Source organism: Aspergillus undulatus (assembly GCF_047715775.1).
Source record: "Aspergillus undulatus strain CBS 261.88 unplaced genomic scaffold BDV17scaffold_84, whole genome shotgun sequence".
Taxonomy (NCBI): domain Eukaryota; kingdom Fungi; phylum Ascomycota; class Eurotiomycetes; order Eurotiales; family Aspergillaceae; genus Aspergillus; species Aspergillus undulatus.
In genome coordinates this window covers 42,864-63,701 of record NW_027396688.1, presented here as the reverse complement: position 1 = coordinate 63,701, position 20,838 = coordinate 42,864, and the positions used below count along the sequence as shown (strand labels likewise).

Genomic DNA, 20,838 nt, shown 5'->3' with positions numbered 1-20,838 from the left:
TGGTCCCGCTCTCCAATCCCTAAATTGCATGATGCTCTCCAGCTCCGTCAACATTCTTCCTCCTGTCAACCTCACCTCAAGCCCTTGAGAGCCATCCAATCTCGAAGTTTAAGATGCTTGACCCCCGCCCCTTCCACATTTTGAGGTTCATACCCCAATCCGAACCACAAAGCTCCCCCCGCTAACAGTCGCATCGCAGCTATGGCACCCTCCTCGGCGTCCAGCTATACCAGGTACCTTCCTTTCCCTCCCTCATCCTCTCTCTCATACAACCACCTCTCTCTAACATACCACCAACAGAGCTTCGTCTCTGGCATAATCGCCTTCCGCGCCCTCCCGCGCCCGCAGTTTGCTGCCCTCCAAGCCAAGATCTTCCCTACCTACTTCGCCCTACAGACCGCGCTCCCCGTCGTCGTCGCCCTGACTGCCTCCCGCGCCGGCCAACCCCTCGGCGTCTCGGGCCTCCTCGAATCAGAAAACCACTTCAAGGTCCTTCTCCCGCTCGCGACGGCGTTCGTGACGGGCCTGATCAACTTTGGTGTCCTGCGCAAACTTACTGTTGATACGATGCGCGAGAGGAAGCATCAGGGTATGTACTTATTTACTAGTACCTCCCTACCTCCCTAGACAAGCCAGGTGCAGCGTAGGGCAACCGGTGCACAGCACTGGGCTTTGACGACTAAATATGGAATGAATACATGCTGATGGATATAACTACCTAGAAACCCGCGACGGGAAGAAGAGCTACGACCCACCCCCGCACTCCAAGGAGATGATTGCCCTGAATAAGAAGTTTGGGCGGATTCATGGTTTGTCTAGCTTGGTTAACCTTGTTACCCTTGGCGCTACTGTCTTTTACGGGGTTGTTCTTAGCAAGCAGCTTGCGTAGGGTCTTGCATTGATTGATCCTGCATACGAAGGTTCGTTGTGCTATGATGGATGGCTGAAAGATACCTTGTGAATATCGTCCTCGTCTCTGGTCTTTGTGAGTTGAGGGATTTTTGCGAATGTCAAGTGTTTTTAGATATGATCATGGGCTTCTTTGATGAGTGTTGTTGTATCCTTCATATATCGCTTAGACAGTTTGCTTGACAAAGAGGCGGATCCCTTCATCCATGCAGCTCCACCTTGCTGAAGGAAAAGAAACTGGAAATGCCTCAAGAGGATTCATCAGCGGTGCGTCAGCGATAAAGAGACAAACAACGACAACATCTTCCTTGTCATCAATTGCACAAAGAGCCACAGTCTCTTTGTAGTGATGAGGATATATTGAGCAACGCATCCCCCTTCTCAGTCTCTGGTCCCCATAGGATATTTCGAACAGTTATCCAGCCACACAGTTGACCTGTTGACTAGATAGAACACCGATCTCAGATCTCTCATTTACTAACTTTGCGCATTGCCATACGCATTTCGCAATCGCAGACACATCCAAAGTCTACAACACAAAACAAAACACCAAACGATGAACACCCGCCCATTCGAGCTCCTCGCCGGCATAATCACCGTCGTCGCCCCAGCCTCATTCGGCTACTTCTTCTACACAGGCCGCGCCGTACCCGTACCCGCCACCATGCCCAAACACGACCAACGCACCATGGCCTTGCTCTCGTCCTCCGTCTCTAAGATCCCCTGGACAAATCTCGCCGCTTCATCATCTACCAAGGCCAAAACCGGCTGGGCCTGGAGCAAGGATTTGTTCGTGGGTCGAGTTATGCCCGCGACTTCATCCTTCATGTCTGCGTGGTCGAAGGCGGACGTTAAGAATATATCGCTGGAGAGTATGGTTTTCGAGCCGATGGCGCGGTTCTCTGAGGCGCAGAAGACTGGGTCTGGCTCTGGCGCCGGTTGGGGTTGGTGGATTGCTGCTATGCTTCTTATTCTTATTGCGCTTGTGGTGATTACGAAGGTGGGTTGGGCTAGGGTTGGCGAACAGACTCGTCAGCGCGTCCAGGGGAAGATCCCGGTTTCCATCAAGAAGGGCCGGGATATGGCCATGGGGAAGGTCATCTGGCGGATAATCATGTGTCGCCCAGTTCAGAAAGTTTTCGGTCCAGTCTGGGGAAGTCTTGGAATTCTCAGTGTTCTTTTCGGTCCGCATTCGGTAAAGGAGATGTGCATCGAGTGGCTGAGGAAGGAACTTGGTTTGGATGGTGGTGGACAGCAGGCGGCTGGTCTAGATCCGGAGCTCAAGCGCCAGCTTGACCGGATGCAAGATGATGTGGCTGAACTGAGAAGCACATGTGAGTCTCTTGACAAGAGGACCAGAGATACCCTGAAGATGTTGGATGATGTGGAGGAGAGGGTCAAGGCCTGCGAGGGATGGCAGAGAGCGTGTGAGCTGAGAGGAGGCTTTGGGGGCCCTGCAAATCGAACAGCTAACTAACGAGCTTGAAGTTGCTTTTCCAGATCATCGGGGTTTGACCCAGCGACATCCTGTACATACCAGCATGAATGTAACCATTATTGTTTATTCAGAACCAGCCATTCAACCAGAATCATGGGGAGTTTCATGGCCAGGCATCTCATTTTCCACAAACTAGAACCCATATTGACGCGATAGACCCTCACACTGTGCCTCGCTCTACTAACTTAGTTTCTCAGGATAATGGTAACACGCCGGTTCCATCAACGGCAACAACGGATACCCAGGATCAGCCAGCCGACTCTCCACAGGACAGTAGAACTCGCAACTTCTCACACAGCAACATCTAGCCCGACCCTTGACAGCCATACAAATCAGCCTACTGTGGAGCCGGTTCGGCAAGCCGACACTACGTCAAATGCATCCACGAGAACTAGCATTGGGGCCGAGCCAGCCAATATCCCAGTAGACGGCACCCACAGGATCGACTCCTCGCGCGCAATAAGACCTCTCGCAGAGGGTAAGCGATATTTCAAAGTAAGAAAGCCATTCAAGTCGTCCTCGAGTCGTTGCGCTGGGGGAGCCGAAATCGCCCCACAGGAATCGAGCCTGGATGCTGAGGAGAGAAAGTTTGGGGCAGGGGGTTACGCGATTCCCTCCTGGATTTGGTTTGCAATTCAGGCGAGGAAAGACCGCGAGGATCGCAAGGGTGACCCTGCTTAGCGCAGCCTATTGTGGGTGTACATTCTGACCTGGCCGTAAGAATCAAGAATCAGAAAAACAAATGGTATTCAAAAATCGAAACGACAAAGCGAGAACAACACGTCCCGGCATGCGAGTAAAACAAAACTCTGATATAATCTACCTAACCCCCAAAACAAGTGTAGAACCAAACTGGGAATCTGAAGGAATATAACCAAGGGTCTTACACCCCATTATAAGAAGTAAAATGCGTGATATCAACAAGTCAAAACTCTGATATTCTCACATCTACTCCTCTTTCTTAGCCGTGGCCTCTGACTGGGTGGCCTTCTTCTTCTTGTTCTTGCCTCCCTTGTACTGCGGGGTAACAGAGAAGCGAGGAATGAATCGTCCGACGCGCGCTTGGTATTCCTGGTACTCGGGGTACTTGCTAGAGCTGATACCCTCGGTAAGGCGGGTGCTTCCCTGGAAGATGGCGAGAAGACCGACGACCCCCAGAGCGGTCCACTGGACGTAGTGCTCAGTCCGGTAAGCGTTCCAAAGGTAAAGTGTAAGCCAGATGGCCTGCTCAGCGGCGAAGTTGGGGTGGCGCGAGAGCGACCAGAGTCCGCTGACGACGAAACCACGCTCAAGGTCTCCGGGGTCGTACTGATCCTTTAGGTTGCCCGGGATGCGCGCGGACTTGTTGTATTCGGCCTTGGCGTTCTGGAAGTTCCATTGTTGCTGGTCGGCAAATAGTTCGATGATGATGAAGAAGAAGGCAACGCGGGAGAAGATTAGGTCGGGGAGCTCGAACGCTTCGCCGCCAGGAAGACGAGAGAGGATGATGAAGTTGTAGGTTGGGGTTGTGAGGAGGAGCAGAAGCAGAGGCTGGATCACGCTGATGAATGTGATGTTGAAGAGGAAGAAGACGAAGCGGTTGTTGACTTTGGAGCGGACAATAGACCAGCGGTAATCTTCTGAGCCGATACTGTAACCGCCGCGTCGCCAGTAGTTGAAGGTCAAGCGGATCTGGATTTATTAGTCTCAAGTAGGTCAGATTGAGCGTGAGGGAGAGCATACACTCCAGATGAGAGAAATGGCAGCGATGGTGTCTACAGTCTGAGTACGAATGCCTGAAAGTCGCGCCCACACAGCGAAGTGAACATTGAAAACCGATGGCAGGATAGACCAGAAGCGATCAACCTGAGAACAGTTGCGGTTGACTTCGCCGGCGATTATAAACAGGACGGAGGTGAAGAGGGTAAATGCGATCGCAGTCGCGAGGGGATTGGTTGAGAGGTAGATATCCTTGAGCGCATCCACATCTTTTGCTGCAACTGCAGGCTGAAGACGTTCTGGAAGCGCAGCGACCTGCGCTAAAACAGGGCGCACAGTATTGTCGAAGGAGACGACGTCCGAGAGCGACTTGACGTCAGGAAGTGGAAGCGTCATTGTTGCGGAATGGGGAGCAGCAGTAGTAGCAGGAGCGGAAGGCACTTGACTGCGGACAAGGTCTTGGAGATACTCCCACATGAGAAAGAAGATAAGATAAGAATATCTATATTCAAGGAGTTAAGGAAGCGTCATCAGGCAGTAAGGATCGGGACCAAGATGGAGAAGTGGGAGGCGCAGGGCAGCACAAGTTCACAACAAACAAAAGACAACGAAGCTCGGATGGGGTGCGCTAAACCACTTCGGGAGTAAAGCTGTGCGGCTCCGGTCCCGTGACTCGCGTCGTTTCGCGTTGCCTCGAGCGGCAAGAACTACAATATTACTCGAACAACCCGGAAAACCTGAGAGTAGGCAGAGTGGCAACGGCTCTCAGGTCATGGGATTTGATCTTGGATAGCATTGCATCCGGCCCGACTTGCTGCCATGGCCGGCACAAAGGTCCTATGCGTGGCAGAGAAGCCTGCAATTGCCAAGGCTGTCGCGCTGCACCTGTCTGGAGGCCAGATGCAAACTGTAAGTGAATGCGCCGTGATAGGACGAGTATGGACTAAGTCTCCAGTAGCGAAGCATCACCGGAAATCAATATGTGAAGAACTACGTGTTTGATTTCAACTTCGGTGGCCAACTAGGTGACAGCTCTGTTACTATGACCAGCGTCCTAGGGCACTTGACAAGCTTGGAATTTCATCGCGAGTACAATGGCTGGACTTCTTGTCCACCAGCAACGCTGTTCGAGGCTCCTATCAAGATAGACGTTGATAAGGTACGTGACATCGAGTCTGGCCAACTGATGTGATTACTGACTTTGAAACACAGGACAAAAAGCCAATTGCAGACAATATCATCAAACAAGCAAGATATAGCAGGTACCTGGTTATTTGGACCGATTGTGATCGAGAAGGAGAGCACATTGGAACGGAGGTGCGCGACCAGGCGAAACAGGGTAACAACCGAATCATCGTCAAGCGTGCCAAATTCAACAACACTGAGAGGGCGTATGTGAGCTCTAATCATTTTACTCAGAGACGTGCTAACTAGCTGAAAGTCATGTTCTGAACGCTGCAATGGGTCTGATTGATCTTGATGAGCGCCAAGCCAACGCAGTAGCAGCGAGGATAGAGCTTGATCTCCGGATTGGGGCTGCATTTACGCGTTTGCTCACTCTTCAACTCCAGTCTGTCCATGCGAGCCTCGCACAGCAGGTCATCAGTTATGGTAAGCTGCGTTGTCTCTTTTTAGCCGCCTCCATATCTAAACAATTTATTGTAGGTTCCTGTCAGTTTCCGACTCTAGGATTTGTGGTTGACCGATATCTACGGGTAAAACGGTTCAAACCAGAGACTTTCTGGGGCATCAAGGTCATGCATACTCGAGACAATATCAAAGTGAATTTCCTTTGGAACAGAGTCCATCTTTTTGACAGAGCCGCTGTGACCATGATGCTGGAGCGCTGCCTGACAGCAAAGAAGGCTGAGATCACCAAGGTGAATCAGAAGCCAACCAGCAAATGGAGGCCTTTGCCGTTAACCACAGTAGACCTGCAAATGATGGGGACAAGGTATCTCCACATGGACAGTTCGAAAGTCATGAAAGTAAAGACCCCATGTCAAGATTGTATTTGGTTTGTTACTCACAGATCTCAGACCGCGGAGAATCTGTATACCAAGGGATTTATTAGCTACCCTCGTACAGAAACCGATCAATTTGATAAAGGGATCGACCTCAAGAAGCTCGTTGAGAAGCAACTACCAGACGAACGGTGGGGACAGTATGCTCGAGGGTAAGCAGTATCCTTACTCAACGTATCTTTACTTCGTTTTTCAACTACTGACCTCTCAATATAGTCTCCTAGATGGTAATTTCAGGACTCCTCGGGCTGGTCGACACAATGACCAAGCCCACCCGCCTATCCACCCTGTCGCCTGGGTAAATCCTACCGCCTTGAACGCTGATGAGAAAAAGGTGTACGAGTTCGTCGCCCGGCGATTCCTCGCGTGTTGTTCAGATGATGCAAAAGGTCAATCAACGGATGTCGAGCTACAATATGGAGAGGAAATGTTCCATGCCAGAGGATTGATCGTTCTAGAAAGAAACTATCTCGACGTCTATGTCTACGACAAGTGGGAAAGTACCCAGCAGCTACCCGACTACCGAGTTAGCGAGCAATTCGAACCCAATGAAGCAAATATCTTCGAAGGGAAGACTACGCCGCCGAAGTACCTGACAGAGCCCGAGCTTATTGGGCTCATGGACGCCAACGGCATAGGTACTGACGCCACGATGGCCGAGCACATCGAGAAGATCAAGTTTCGATCTTATATCGGCGTCCATAGCCAAGGGACCGGCCGAAATGCAACCAAGGTGCTCATACCTACTCGTCTGGGCATTGCCCTGATATTAGGCTATGATGATGTCTTTGCTGGTCTTGCAGAGAGCCCGTCTCTGAGCAAGCCATTTCTGCGAAAGCAGATGGAATTGGAGATGCGAGACGTTTGTGCTGGCACCAGGGTGCGGTCACATGTTGTCCAACAGAACTTGGACATGTATCGGGAGTTGTTCATCCACACACAGATGCGGATGGCCATGCTAAGGAGCGCCTTTCAGAGGTATATTGTTGAGGAAGCGAATGTATGAGCAATCACTACATAAAGTGGACTACTTGGGTTGCTACCGACGATAGAACAACTGTTCATTATTACTCCCTAGACATACTACCTACTGAAATCAGTTATGTACATCCATGCCATCGGCCTTCTTCTCTTCCTTCTTCTCCTTCTCCTTCTCCTTATCTTTCCACCTCGCCTTCTCTCTAGCAGCATATTTTGCCTTGTAGCGTTTGGCTCTGTCGATCTGAGCCTGTGTCTCTGGTTTTTTTCGCCCTGACGGCGGCGGCGGTGGTCGATGGAGATCCCTTGTCAATGCTGATGTCAGTCAATAGACCAAACATTCCTTGACCAAAGAAGGATATGTGACTTACCTTGACTTGCACAACTAATTCGAAGGGACTGTCTCTGGACAGCACCGCCCGGGGGTGTACGTGAGAAAGATCTTGCGCGCCCGAAATTCTGACTACGGAAGGGGGGAACGACTCACATAAATACTTCGAGACGCCTCCGGTCCTGTGATTGAACCTCGGCAGCTATCTCATGGTCCTAATGGGCTGAATCTACAGATTGTTTGCTGCTAGGTAGTTTTAACCACGGCCGTTCGACACGCCCGCTTTCTGACGGGCCCCCAGTTGGCACCTACGAGGGTCAAGAGTTCAGGCACAAGAAGAGAAGCATGTTAGATCTGGACAAGCTCCAATGACTATGGCTTCGATGACACGCCGATCCCGATTTCTTGACCTTTGTCCGGAGTTCGAACAGGAAACTCCCGGCCTCTGTTGTCCGCCAAATCGAAAGCATTCTGCAAACCGGGAGGGCACCAACCAACCGCCTAGTCATGCTGGTGGTAAATGGATGGGATGGACTGACTTCTAATGCTGGAGTCTTTCAGTCTCTCTTTACCCCCTATAATGACGCGGAGGTTACCCTGAGAATCTATATTGCTGAAGAGCATATATTCTACGAGGTTTCTGTGGAGGATGCGTTGTGGCTGCTCAATGGCGACGATGAAGAAGGCGAAGAAATCAGAGTATCCGCTTCGACGAGGTTATTCGTTGCTCGAATGCATGCTATTTTCGCCGACAAGATGCGGCTTTCAATTGCGAACACGGAGCTTCACACACACTCCCACAATCGCAAACCAAGGCCCACGGAGAAGCCAGGGCCCACTTGCTCTATTTGTGGGAGATAATTTCGGAATGCTACCTTGCTGTATTCGCATACGAAACGCGAACATCCAATCGAAAATACCAACAAGACTTGCCAGTACTGCGGTAGGACTTTCTGTCCTGCAGACAGCAGACAGCGTCATGATATACTGCAAAGTCTCCGTGGCCGGTACGGGCGGCTATTAACTGGCCTAGTACCCAGCGAGGAAGTTTATACTCCTGAGCACGCTGCTCTTCGTGTGGGGTCTGATGTTAAGACGGTGATAAGGCCCGTGGTGCAGTCTTTATGTACGCTGCAGAGGTATCTGCGCGAAGTTGCTGTTTTGTTTCCCGTCTGACATATGCAGGAGAGGGAGGGATTAATGGCTTATTTATCATTGCGCCCTGCTTTGCAAGCTGGTCTGCTAGCTCGTTTCCTGCAATCCTGGAGTGGCCTGGTATTCAGTGTACCTCTATAGGCCTGCTTGTTAAGCTCAGAAGGGATGGGGACTCCTTTCATTGTGCACAGAGCTGTTGAAAGGTGTCGGTAAGCCCGCGCTTATGGGGTGCAGGTCTGCCGTTTGTTAGAAGACTGGCTGCTGCCAGATTATTAAGCAAGATATTCACCCTGGTAGTATATCTTATGCTATGCATGGCAGGTTAACTGCAGCGCGGAGGCCCTCCACTGCACCCATGAGCTCTGCATCGTATACTTCTGCCTGGGAAGTTTGAAGGGCAGAACTACTAGACCCCTCCTCTCCCATATCTAGTGGCTCATTTCTTAACGAAATTAAATCCCTTCCTTCCTGAATTAACAGACCAGTTGCACAAGCTATCTGGCGCTAAGTTCGCTTTTTTTTGGCCTCTCTTCCTCGAAAGCTGCCCTGAGAATGGTGTTCTCCTTTGCCAACAAGCTAGCGTTATATACGGCCAACTCACATCCCCATAAAAATTCATCCAGCGCGCATTTTTTAGAGGACGAGGGACTTAACGTAATTCAAGGGTCATTCGCCCATCACGGGTAAGTCACCCAACCCAACAAACTTCCTCCGCGTCAACCAACTACCTAACTTTAATTAACCACCATGACAACGGACAAAGGGATATTCGCGTTGTCAAAAGACTGAGCAAGAGGGCAGAATCCAACCCGCTATCAAGCCTGGAAAAATAGCGAATTTCGCTACCAACGTGAAGTTATAAAGGCTTTAAATATACCGCTCGGTACGTTCCGAGACCAATTAAAGGGACGCGAATTTTAACAAGATCTCTATAACCACAACCTCCGGCTATCAAACACTCAGGAGGACCATTTAATACGGTGGATAATGTCTAGGGATAAGCATGGCTGCCCTCCGCGGCACTCCCACGTGCGAGAAACTGGCCGACTTGAGTCTCCAGACCGACTCTGATACCCCCTCCGAGCCTATTGGCCAAAACTGGGTGACGAACTTTATATCAGGCGCCCTGAGATCAAGTCCCGGTTCCCCAGGCGATATAGTTACTCCCGGGTCCTCTGCGAGGATCTAAGATCATTAGAGAGTTCTTTAAAAAGCTGCAAAAGATCTGTACCGAAAAGGAAATTCAAAATGAGGATATCAACAACTTTGATAAGACCGGATTCGCTATGGGGATAGTTACAACTGCTAAGGTAGTTGCTAGGCATGAAATGCCTGGTGGGCCATGGCTTATTTGACCAGGAGACCGCGAATGAGTGACCATAATTGAGTGTATCAATGCCAAGGGGTTCTTGCTTCCAAATACGGTCATCTTTAAAGGCAAGGTCCCGATCCAGGGATGGTATGAAGAATACGCCTTGCCAGGCAATTGGCGAATTGAGATCTCTAAAAAATGGCTGGACTATTAATGAAATAGGCCTCCGGTGGCTCTAGCAAACCTTTATTCCTGCTACCAGCGGCCGTACAGTTAGCCGATATTAATTACTTATTTTTGACGGCCACGGAAGCCATTTAGTGCCTTAATTTGATATAATTTGCAGAGAGAATAACATTGCTCCTATCTGCATGCCTTTACATTTGCCTCATCTCTTGCAACCGCTAGATGTTGATTGTTTTGGGCCTTAAAGAAGGCGTATAGGAGTTCTGTTGGATCAAGATATCGCCTTAGGAAGAATTATATAAATAATATAGACTTGCTGGAGACCTTTCCTGCAGCTCAGCAGACTGCTTTAACTATATTGAACGTGCAGAACGGCTTTACAGCAACCGGGATAGTTTCTTTTGATCCTCAACGGGTGCTAGATAAGCTCAATACTACCCTGAATACCCCCAAACCCCCTTCCCCCCACCTCTTTCCACAGGGGCCCAGAATTCCGCTGCCTCCTCCACGCATGCTATGCCTCGTACAGTCCGTCAATTATGCCACAGTACTTTTAATACTTCGAAGCTCTATGTAAAGCCCTGAAACCAGTACTAGAAGCTTTAATTTCTCGCCTGGAGTAACTAGAAAAAGGCTTCGAGATTGCCCTATATAATACACAGTTTATGGCTCAAAATAATCGCCTTCTACGCCAGGAAATTATTTGTCAGCAGGTTAACAAGCAACGCTCAAGGCGTTAAATGACGCATAATGAAGGCCTCTCGGTACAGGAAGTAAGGGACCAAATCGCGTTAAGAAACAAGCAGTTGGATCAGAAAAACCCCCCTGATGATACTACTCCGGAGTCTCCTTCTGTGCCAAGACGATGTCACCGACGTGCTCTAACTGTGATACCCCGGGCCATAATAGAACCCGATGTCCTGTACCTAGAGATCTTTAAATTATTTCCTAATTCATTGATTTGCGTTGTTGGGAATAGCTTCAAAATCTACGCGCGTAGCGGGTGGGCGAATTACCCGTGAATTACGTTATGCGCCATTGCTGACAAAGCCTTCAAGGGAATTTAATCGCTGTACCCTATCTGCCTTGGCCTTTGGGGTGAGACTGCGTGGAGACCTATATAGAGTCTACTTCACAAATACCACTGCAATTGGCGTTGCTCAACTATTAGCCGGCATTCGCCAAGAAATGTTTCTGGTACGATCGGAGTTCTTCCGGAAGTATATATCTGGGCTCTGGCGAGCACTGATGTCATAATTGGGCGTGCTCAAATTTAGAGCTCCAACTATCCCCAGAGAACAAAATATCGTAATTGACAATGAGAAACTCGAGTTCTTGGCCACGAGGGTCTGGAGTAAGCAGCGGCTCTAATTATACTTGAATATACAGCCCCACTCATATGTGGAATGAGCTCGGGCGCCTCTCATGCTAATATTGGGGACAAACTCCATCTTTCAAAATCAACTGTGCAGTATACCGTTAATCGACAACGCGAGCACCGCAACAACGAGCCTTCTAAACGCAAAGGAAAATCAAGGGTCCTAAGCAAGCAGCGACGGCGAAAAAAAAATGGCGTTCAATCCAATCGGATCCCTTAATTCCTTACCGTGCAATTTGCGATCAAAGTGGGGTGACTGTTTCCAACTCCACGATTTTTCAAATGGTGCAGGCGTCTGGATATAGGCATTTCAAGGCCAAAAAAGACCTGAATCGCTAGAGTAGCATGCGAATAATGTCTTGAATGGGCGCTAGCTCACCAGATCTGGACATTGGCACAATGGAGAGCTATCATCTGAACAGATGAATGCTCTGTTGAGATCGGAAAACGCAAGCGCGCGCAATGGGTCTTCAGACTCAACCACCACGGCGAGAATTGGAAAAAGCAATAATCGTACCTCTCGTTAACTAATGATATTAATCCATCCATATGGTCCGCTGGCTTGAAATACATGCAGGATAATGCTCCTATTCACAAGGCCAAGATAATTAAGAGTTGGTTTGAAAATCACGCGATTCCGATAATAGAATGGCCGCAGTACTCGCCTGATATGAACCCAGTTGAACATGCGTGGGCCAAGCTAAAAAGACAGATATACAAACTTGATCCAACTATCGAGTCTTATAAAGACACCAATTCTGAGCTTATAGAACGTCTCAGCAACTTAATTGACCAAGCATGGCAAGTCACTAAGTCAAGAATATTCTGACAAGTTAATTAAGTCAGTGCCGAGGCGAGTGGAGGCTGTAATTGAGGCTGACAGGTGGTACACCATGTATTGATCAGTTTGGTTGTGATATTTGAATCCTCCAGCCAATATTGTATATTATTGTGAAGCTAATTCATATGAGCCCTAGTGTCTGCAGACATACCTTTGTCTCAAGGCTTCCCTTGTCTGCAGACCTTGGTTTCATCCTCAATAGCCGCCCCAAAACATTGCGAATGTGAGTGCCCGCAGATTCTTATCATAGAACATTGCCTGCCGTTTTCTCGCCTTCTTCCTCGCCACTTGTTCTACCTCTTTCTCTCTCGGACCCGGAACAGGATTGTAACAGGCTAAGGATTTGCCTCTGCCCGACTTGGCTGCACCTCCTGCGCCGGACGAACTACTACCCAAGGCGTGAGTTCTCTTCTGTTGCCTTGTTCAGACTTACTCTAGGTCGCCATGGTTATTCCAATGGTGCCGGATCCTCCCGCGTTCGAACGGGACCAGCCAACAGAATACCGGCACTTGCCTTCAGCCATTTTTCAGCTGGTCCTTAACCAGGGTCAGGAGATAAGAGTGATCCCTCAGGGTGCAATGAGCCCGCTCTAGCATCCGCAGTTAATTCAGCCTCTTTTGCCTGGTTATGCCTGGCCCAGCTTTGGTTCGTAATATTGCTCATCGCTTCCAACAGTCTGGAGGGGTAGTGCCACAGACGCGACAAGATTCCGGGTCACCAGTAGGTCCCTTCCAAAACCCATGAGGACGGCGAAACTACTATCGTTAATCACAATGCGGACGTACTTATCAACAGCGACTTTGCGTAGTCGGCCATTGTAGAAACGCACATTCTGGTTAAAACCCCGCGCATATCAGTCGGAGATGGTCTGCGGCTCAGCGAGGTGATTAGGACTCACAGACACTATATCTGTCTGCTCTATTCCCTTTCACTCGCAGACGTAGAATGTGACTGTAACCCTCCACCCAGTTGGTCACTCCTGGTAATCTGTTTCTTCTAAAGTATGCGGAGTATCAAACAGTAGATCCTCCTCCTGTCATTCAATCGCTTCCCGCTGGGCCTGTTCCGGACAGGGCAGATCTGCTTGGTATTGTTCGGTGCCCTGTTGAGAGGCCCCGAGTTCAGCACCTGTCGAGTTTTCACCGCTATCTTCATTATCCCAATCCCATAATTTATCAGCGATGGCGGCATCCCGTGTTCCTGCCCGATTGATATCTTGATGCGTCGGCCGGTTCTTTATCCGCGGTTTACGGACTCCATCTGGTTTGGGCGGTTGCAGACTGGTGCTCAGACGCCGACGGGGAGACCGTGCTAGGCTCTCATCATCCAGCGGGTTACCTTGTCGGTTCTCCATCGCGCTGGGCGTGATGAGTTTAGTGCGTGAGGGACTGACTGCAGATCCCCCTTCTGGATGCCCCTGTGTTGTATAATTGGCAAGGCCAACACTTTCATCAACCAGCTGGCTTCCTTCACGTCTTCACGAGCCAAATTAACAGAAGAAACGGAAGATGGGTGAGTGGAATCTATCACATGGGAACCAGACGCATCCTTTGGACATGATGAGGCCCAGTTTCCAGGTGTGGTTATTGAAGTTTGCTATTCCCAGAAAAGTCGGGACATCAGAGACATCGCCGATGACTATATTTTGTGCACTGATGGTAGCATCAATGCCGTGGTATGCCTAGATATAGAGATTCGAACAAGGCTACCCTATCCATTTGGCGTCCTGCATATTGCAGGCGGAATGGGGTTGAAGTGCTTGAAGCTTCTGCCGCTGTGGATCAAGAGATATGCTTCTTAATGCTTTTCAGATATTGTTTGCTTACTTGAGCTAGGTGTTCCGAACGCATGATGGCCAGCCCTCCAACGCAAGCGAACTACGACTGAGCCTGAAGGTCTTTGCAACAATGGAACTTACAAAGGACTATCCGAATTTGAATGACCATGAAATTGTCATATCCTCGAAACAGCTCTGCGAATCACTTTTGCGAGCCGAGTTGAGACAAGCGGCTCAGGAGGAGTGTGTTGGCTCTACCAGCCTTATTCTTCCAGGAGTCCAGAAGCGTCGCAGACCTGTGACCCCAGGATTGAACAGCCAACCCGATGGAGGGGAGGCAAAGCGAGGTCGCTATGACGGCGATGATAGTGAATACTATCCTAGTTCATCACCTGTGAGCCTAGATAAATGAATAGAGTGAGATTATTGAGTGTCCTTCCCAAGCCCACTCGGTTGTGACAAGGTCTAACATCAAAATACCGAACTTTGATGACTGAGAAATTAGAAGGACGGCGTGTGAAGGCAGAGCATATGGCTCTGTCTCCAAATCTCCGCTTGAATTGGGCTCAGCAAAGCATTTCAGTTTAGATCATACCAATCCTTGTCCCCAATCCTTTTCCCGTTCAAGTTGGTCCCAGGATCTGTAATAGCGTGAGCGGGAAATTTTTCATGCGTGGGTGTCCTGTAGAATCTCATCAATGAAGTTATGGCTAATATCAACCGGCCGGAGCAGACGAGGAAGCAATTCGTAATAGGGATGGCTTATTTTCTAAGAGCAAGGGGCGACGATCTGGTACTTATCCAGAATGAACGATTATAATGAGGACTGAAAACGAACAGGGGTCTGATACAGGCGCACTCGAAATGTCCTTCTACCATTGACACTTACCAAGTGTTTTCTAAACCCTAATCTAAATAAGATTCTGTCGACCTTTGGTGACGGCTAAGAATGCGCTTCAACGCCGAACTTATTATTAGTCAGCGTCCGCTCGGTCATATATCGTATCATTCTACTTCCTATTTTAGTTAGTGAGCTTACCCCTATTTCTTCTGTATATAGTGTAGCTTCGCTGCTAGATTCAATGAATCAGACCTTCATATTTTTGGGTGGTGGGATACCGAAGATTATGTCGACCGTACGACCTGCCTATTAAGGATATCGGATTGACGACCTCCGATCACCGAGGTTTATGCAGAAATTTTCTGCTATTGCCACCGTTCAAAAGTTATGTCTCTTCTAGTTGCCGTTTCCGGCTAGATTGCTGATTATTATCTGTGTATTTAGACCACCGTTTGCAGCTAGATTGAGAAATCAGACCTTCATTCTTTGATCTTATTAGGGGTTGATATCGAGTAATTTACACCTAGGCTGACGCCCATAGATTACGTACGCCGCATTCTCCGACAGATTCTAAGCCTAATCCGGCTAGTGGCTGAAAAGTGCTTAATTACGTGAAAAGAAAGACCTGTATCAAACACGTAACAATAACCGAAACTTTGGTACATCATACGTCACACTGAAGAAATCGCCTTAAATATGTTCGTGCTGGTAGTGACTATGACAGTGAGCCAATCAGAAGTCTCGTATTCAGCTATCTGGTACTTTATGTACGGAATTCAAAGCGTGAAGCTATTCAGAGAGGTTCGGAGTCGAATGTGTGGAAGGCCCTTCGCCAACCAAGTCTAACCTGAATAAGCAAGCGGTCGGAGCGCCGGCAGAATACTTGCGACTATGTCGCTTGTGCTGACTAATCATCTCGCGCCTGTCGACCCTCAGGAGCGGATGCCCAAGTCGTTCTCATCCCAAGCACCGTGCTCAAGATGAGCGGTCGTGATAGTGGCCACATGTACCATACTCCGATAGCTTGGGGGGTTGCAATAGCATCTTGAAAAGATGCTTACAGGTAAATGCGATTCTTCCATTTAAGAGCGTACGTACGAAGGTTTGCCTTGCCAGGAGGTGGCTAATGGTGATATGATACAGGATCTCAGTGCAGGGCATTGCGAATTGGCTTTCATATTTCCACTCTTTAAGCTTGTTCTCAAAGGTACAGCACATTGAGTGCAATGGTGTGCTGCTACCAGTCACGTGGTCTTTTACAAGCGCAGTGGCAAGCCATAAAAAATATTGAATACTACAGCACACGCAACCTAGGCCCGGACAGAGCTAATTCATGCCTAATAATCTGAGTGCGGAAGGTTCCTTGCCCCACAAGAATTTGCCTCAGCACCGTGCTCATGCACAGCCTGCAATGCAAAATCTGCTGGAAAGTTCGCGTGAATGTATTTCCAAGTATAAAGCACACGATTTTCCCGGGCCGTTCTTTTACAAAGAGATTTTGAAAATAAAGAGAGAAGAAAGGTGGGAAGTAGGAAGATATAGACAAAAGATAAATAAGATTACACTAACGCGAGGTCAGCCAAAGGAATGTTAAGGCCCCTGAGTAATGACCAAGGATTACTGTATCTTCTCTGATAAGCACACATGTCGGCCGATACTGTGGTGGAAGCCAAATCAATTGCTGTCCGTTACGGCATAACCATTTCCCATGCACGAATATTGAATTGTTTGAGAAGGCAGTCGGCTTGAAACACAATGAAAGTGAACCACGATCAGAGTTCAGACTCCAGTCATCAGCTGAGAACGAGAGGGCTTTTACCACTACATCAGAATGATGTATCTGCTTGTGAGCTCCGGTGGCCGTCTCCCAGAGCCGCACGGTTCTGTCAGAGGAAGCGGACGCCAGCATCTGCCCGTCCGGTGAGAAGGCCACTGCATGAACCGAGCCTGTGTGGCCCTGGAGCGTCTGCTTGTAAGCGCCGGTAGCCGTCTCCCAGAGCCGCACGGTTGTGTCAGTAGAAGCGGACGCCAGCATCTGCCCGTCCGGTGAGAAGGCCACTGCATTAACCCAGCCTGTGTGGCCCTCTAGGACTTGTCTACACGGGTCCCAGGACTCTTGTGTTACATACGCCCGCTTTATAAAGTCGAACCGATTGTTCCACTGCAGTTGCTTGCTCATGCTCTGTTGAGGACAGAAGACAAGTGCGGCACTATATGTTTGTAGAGGTGCCTGTTGTATCATCGCAGCATTAGCACTTGCGAATCTTTCGACCTCCTTAAAGATAGCCTGATGTTGGCTCGGACGAGCTAGAAGCCTTTTGAGACTCAAGATTCCATGCCGCAGCTCATTTATGAGGCTAAGACTTTCTAACCAGTGGAGGAGATGTCGCGTGAAGAAATTGGATATTTGATCGTCTGGTGATGCACTCCTCTCTGGGAACTTGGAATCAATAAAATGGTCCAGCCAATATGTGCAACTGTATCGCAGGTCAAACAGCGGGTCATTCTCAGGACGGGGAATCTCTATCTTGGAGGCTGAAACACCTGGATCCGCAAGATTATAGATATCACGTTGTAATTTGGTTGAGAGGCTCTGCAGAGACTCGCGGAATATTCTGTCATGTATCACAGAGGACCCAGCTGGAAAAATGGCTGTGCATACCTTAACATTATTAAGGTAGTCTTTGGCAGATTGGTGTATCACATAAACATAGTTATCCCGAATCGTCAAAAACGATCCACACATGCCCACGATGTTCTCCAAATCGTCAGAGCCGTACTGTTGATTATGCAAGCCAGCTAAACGACACAATTCCTGTAGATGAAGCGGTCGGTATCCAAGTGTAATAATTGAAAGGATTAATATGCATGACTCGCGATTCACGCCTTCGAAAAGTTGGATCTGTTGAAGCATTCGATCATATAGTGCGGTCAACCCTCGGGGCGATCTTTCCAACAGCTGAACCATCTCTGTCAAACGCCGGCACTTCTGCATTTCTTGGATTACCAAGGCCACCCATAAAAACGTGCCATCAGACTTCCGGAGCAGTTGTTCCTTGACCTGTTCGAAGAGGGTTCTATTGCGTTGTAGTGCTTTTAGCCGAGATACTCTGTCATTGATAAATATCGTAACCGCGTCAGATACATGGCTCGCATTTAGCTCCAGGCTGAGCCTGGCTTCCTCGGTGTCAAATTCTAACTCTTGCTCGATATCGTCCCTGTTTCGGCTGGAGACAATCCACTTTACCTGGGCAGTGGACCTAAATCTGCTTCTTGCAATAAGTCTAAGCAGTTCAGATAGACCAGTGTCGCACTCATCAAGAGCATCAACAAGCAGATAGATCGTGGCTTGTATAGAATCTTGGATCATGTCTTCGAAAACCGTAGATAAGCTGTAAAATGTATTTCTGCCTTCGAAAAGCTTGGTATCGGTGTCATATCTGGCTCGTAAATGCAAAACCAACCGGGGTTGCTGTCGAATCAACATATAAATCAAACTCCGCAGGATACTGGTGGCATTGTTCAATCTTGGATCGGTTGCTTGGCACAGGAAGTAGGCTATTGACTGCGATGGCTGTGACTGAACTTGCCGTGACAGCTCATTAATTATCCCAACCATAAGCATGGTCTTGCCCTTGCCAGGATCCCCCTTAATCCAAAGTAACTGGCTTTGAGGGTTGCTATGCCAATTTCGAAATTCAGCATTATCCAAAACCCAACGAAATGAGCCATCTAGTAAACCGCCTTTGGTATCCTCAATACGTCGTCGCTCGGTCTCTGAATCGGCGACCAGCAAGGCTCTTAGGCAGGAAATGTCTTCATCGGTGAAGTCTTGGACAACTAAGTCAAGTCATTATCAAGTATGGCCGAATATAATATAATGGCGACTTACCTGTTTTGACACCTGGTGATTGTGTAGTAGACTTTGGGGTGATCTCCGAAAGTACTGCTTTCGCAAACGCGGCTGCCATCGCCGCTGCGTAAGGCTGCCAATCTTTATTTTTTCGCTCGTCGCCATAATCGCAAACCCCTCGAATATTTCCCACCGGGATCTCATTCATGACACCCGCGGCCTCCATTTCCAGGCCAATCAGATTGTATTTGTCTCTTAATTCATCCCGATCTTGACTACTCTTCAGCAACTTATCTCCGGACCCGATCGACCCGTACCACACGCGCGTGCGTTCAGCGGCCGGTCGGCGTGGTCGATCAGCTGGTATATCATCGCTAGATCGGTAAAGAACATCGTTCTCTTGGCCGGGGTCGGGGAACTTTGTGTCTTTATTTGCCATATTGTTATAGTATTTCACGATGGCTTCCACATCTTGTTCTCTTGCCTTAAGCTGGCCGATTGCGGAGCGCACAATATCAGTTGTCTCAGGCAGCGAGAATCCGGATCGCGACAACTCAAATTTGCCTGCGCCTTTCTGTTTTCCCAATCCATACGGCACGATGGCTGGATTTTCATTGATCGAGAGTGCGACAATAACATCACCGAGTCGAATATCACGCGGGGGGGAGCATGAGACCTTTGGTAGACCTGCAGCGACTCCTACCAGCAGCCCGAACCACAGGTTCGGAAAGAATCTCTTGACATGGCTTGCAAGAGAAGTTGCAGAACCCACGCCATATAATTGACCAGCAGCAAACGTGGCGATCACCACGTTATGCCCATGAATCTCGCCACCGTGGAACACATATTTATCACCCGGACCGACTGGAAAACCACCCGTATGCACTCTATCTAACATATGCAAGGCAGCTTGCACCTCGATCTCAAGTGGAGCGATCCACGCGATAGTGTAGACGTTCGGGTCGAGGGCGGGCATCTTTGGTGCAGGTTGGCGGTGAACCGGCGGATCGAAGGGCGGGAAAGCCCGAAAGCGGGGTTATGGAGTAGCGGCTCCTGGATGGACTTGTGCTTAGCTTTGAGCTGCTTGCTGATATTCAAGTGGCCTATAATCGGAAGAGGGCATTAGTGAGCCTACAATAGTGTAGAAGATGGAAGAGAAGGAAGCTGAGATGCGGGCGCTTATGCTGATTATGCGGTGACAAAGGTGCTTCAGCTGCATGGCCTGCTGCACGAAACCCGAAGCCCAAACCTACACTTGCGGGCCACTTTGAGAGAAGCTACCAGGGATGGATTGGCCATGGTCAACGTGCGGTGCTGCCATGTCCAAAGTGCGGTTACAGGCTTGCGGGCAAGGGGGTTGTAGGCATGGAAGTACATGGAAACGGGAGGTTTGGGGGGGGGGGCGCAGTGGGTGGTTCATATAAGGGTCGAAGAAACGTGAACCGAAGGAATTACAGGGCGGGAGAGAGACGAAGGGCCATTGTAGGAAACCTGGCGATCCATCCTGGTAAACGAGCAAAATAGAAAGCAAAGCGCGATGTTAGAGAATCGGTTGTGCTGTCTGCGTTGCTTTTTTTTTAAAAAAAAAAAAAAAAAAAAAAAAAAAAAAAAAAAAAAAAAAAAAAAAAAAAAAAAAAAAAAAAAAAAAAAAAAAAAAAAAAAACTTGAGACGGACCACGGTATTTGTATTGCGCAATCAGACAATAACTGCATTACCAGGTCCTAATTCTCGAGGGTTCAACGAGGAGAAGAACCACACGCCCGAAGGAATCAACGCGGGATAGCCCGATCCTCCACTCCTACTCGCGGGCTTGTGTCTAAAAGTGGTTCGTTGTATTCCGCCGATGCAATCGGCCATTCCAAAGACTATCGGGGCGCTGTCCGTAAAGAAAAAAAAAATGCTGGATGTACGCCGCGAATTCGTCGAAGCCTATGTCAGGCTCAGGGCTCGGCAATCCTTTTTAAGAAACACGCAACAGCAAATAGCCATTCTTGTAAAGTCATGATTTTCACAAACATCTATCCAGGGTGCAAGGACATGCAGGGTTGTTAGTCT

At 48.9% G+C, this 20,838-nt stretch overlaps 7 protein-coding genes across 7 annotated transcripts; 5 read left to right on the top strand and 2 right to left on the bottom strand.

Moving 5' to 3' along the window:
• Positions 1–113: 113 nt before the first annotated feature.
• Positions 114–889, top strand: BDV17DRAFT_296154 (DUF4149 domain-containing protein; the record flags this gene model as incomplete). Its single annotated transcript, XM_073763231.1, has 4 exons — positions 114–145; positions 200–233; positions 301–589; positions 723–889. The coding sequence occupies 4 exons, from the start codon at positions 114–116 to the stop codon at positions 887–889; spliced, it is 522 nt and encodes a 173-aa protein (XP_073610499.1).
• Positions 890–1,373: 484 nt separating this feature from the next.
• BDV17DRAFT_233947 (uncharacterized protein) lies at positions 1,374–2,497 on the top strand. The gene has a single exon (XM_073755832.1). It carries the CDS (start codon positions 1,466–1,468, stop codon positions 2,384–2,386), a length of 921 nt encoding a protein of 306 aa, XP_073610498.1. The 5' UTR covers positions 1,374–1,465; the 3' UTR covers positions 2,387–2,497.
• On the top strand, positions 2,498–3,392 carry BDV17DRAFT_233956 (uncharacterized protein). The gene has a single exon (XM_073755833.1). It carries the CDS (start codon positions 2,609–2,611, stop codon positions 3,086–3,088), a length of 480 nt encoding a protein of 159 aa, XP_073610497.1. The 5' UTR covers positions 2,498–2,608; the 3' UTR covers positions 3,089–3,392.
• On the bottom strand, positions 3,356–4,501 carry BDV17DRAFT_285258 (DUF1295 domain protein; the record flags this gene model as incomplete). The annotated part of the gene is made up of 2 exons (XM_073760676.1): positions 3,356–4,078; positions 4,130–4,501. The coding sequence occupies 2 exons, from the start codon at positions 4,499–4,501 to the stop codon at positions 3,356–3,358; spliced, it is 1,095 nt and encodes a 364-aa protein (XP_073610496.1).
• A 340-nt stretch (positions 4,502–4,841) lies between these two features.
• Positions 4,842–7,275, top strand: BDV17DRAFT_276465 (DNA topoisomerase 3). Its single transcript, XM_073759335.1, has 7 exons — positions 4,842–5,014; positions 5,064–5,264; positions 5,318–5,496; positions 5,547–5,716; positions 5,771–6,093; positions 6,145–6,281; positions 6,346–7,275. The coding sequence occupies exons 1-7, from the start codon at positions 4,925–4,927 to the stop codon at positions 7,133–7,135; spliced, it is 1,890 nt and encodes a 629-aa protein (XP_073610495.1). The 5' UTR covers positions 4,842–4,924; the 3' UTR covers positions 7,136–7,275.
• A 629-nt stretch (positions 7,276–7,904) lies between these two features.
• Positions 7,905–8,392, top strand: BDV17DRAFT_233924 (uncharacterized protein). Its single transcript, XM_073755831.1, has one exon. It carries the CDS (start codon positions 7,946–7,948, stop codon positions 8,297–8,299), a length of 354 nt encoding a protein of 117 aa, XP_073610494.1. The 5' UTR covers positions 7,905–7,945; the 3' UTR covers positions 8,300–8,392.
• An 8,101-nt stretch (positions 8,393–16,493) lies between these two features.
• BDV17DRAFT_296150 (uncharacterized protein) lies at positions 16,494–19,758 on the bottom strand (the record flags this gene model as incomplete). The annotated part of the gene is made up of 2 exons (XM_073763230.1): positions 16,494–18,769; positions 18,822–19,758. 2 exons carry the CDS (start codon positions 19,756–19,758, stop codon positions 16,494–16,496), a joined length of 3,213 nt encoding a protein of 1,070 aa, XP_073610493.1.
• Positions 19,759–20,838: the final 1,080 nt, after the last annotated feature.

Coding starts and splice junctions, on each gene's coding strand:
- BDV17DRAFT_233956 (XM_073755833.1), top strand. CDS start 2,609: ATGGTAACACGCCGGTTCCATCAACGGCAACAACGGATACCCAGGATC.
- BDV17DRAFT_233924 (XM_073755831.1), top strand. CDS start 7,946: ATGCTGGTGGTAAATGGATGGGATGGACTGACTTCTAATGCTGGAGTC.
- BDV17DRAFT_276465 (XM_073759335.1), top strand. CDS start 4,925: ATGGCCGGCACAAAGGTCCTATGCGTGGCAGAGAAGCCTGCAATTGCC. Junction 5,015..5,063: donor CTGGAGGCCAGATGCAAACT/GTAAGTGAATGC, acceptor AGTCTCCAGTAG/CGAAGCATCACCGGAAATCA. Junction 5,265..5,317: donor TCAAGATAGACGTTGATAAG/GTACGTGACATC, acceptor TTTGAAACACAG/GACAAAAAGCCAATTGCAGA.
- BDV17DRAFT_233947 (XM_073755832.1), top strand. CDS start 1,466: ATGAACACCCGCCCATTCGAGCTCCTCGCCGGCATAATCACCGTCGTC.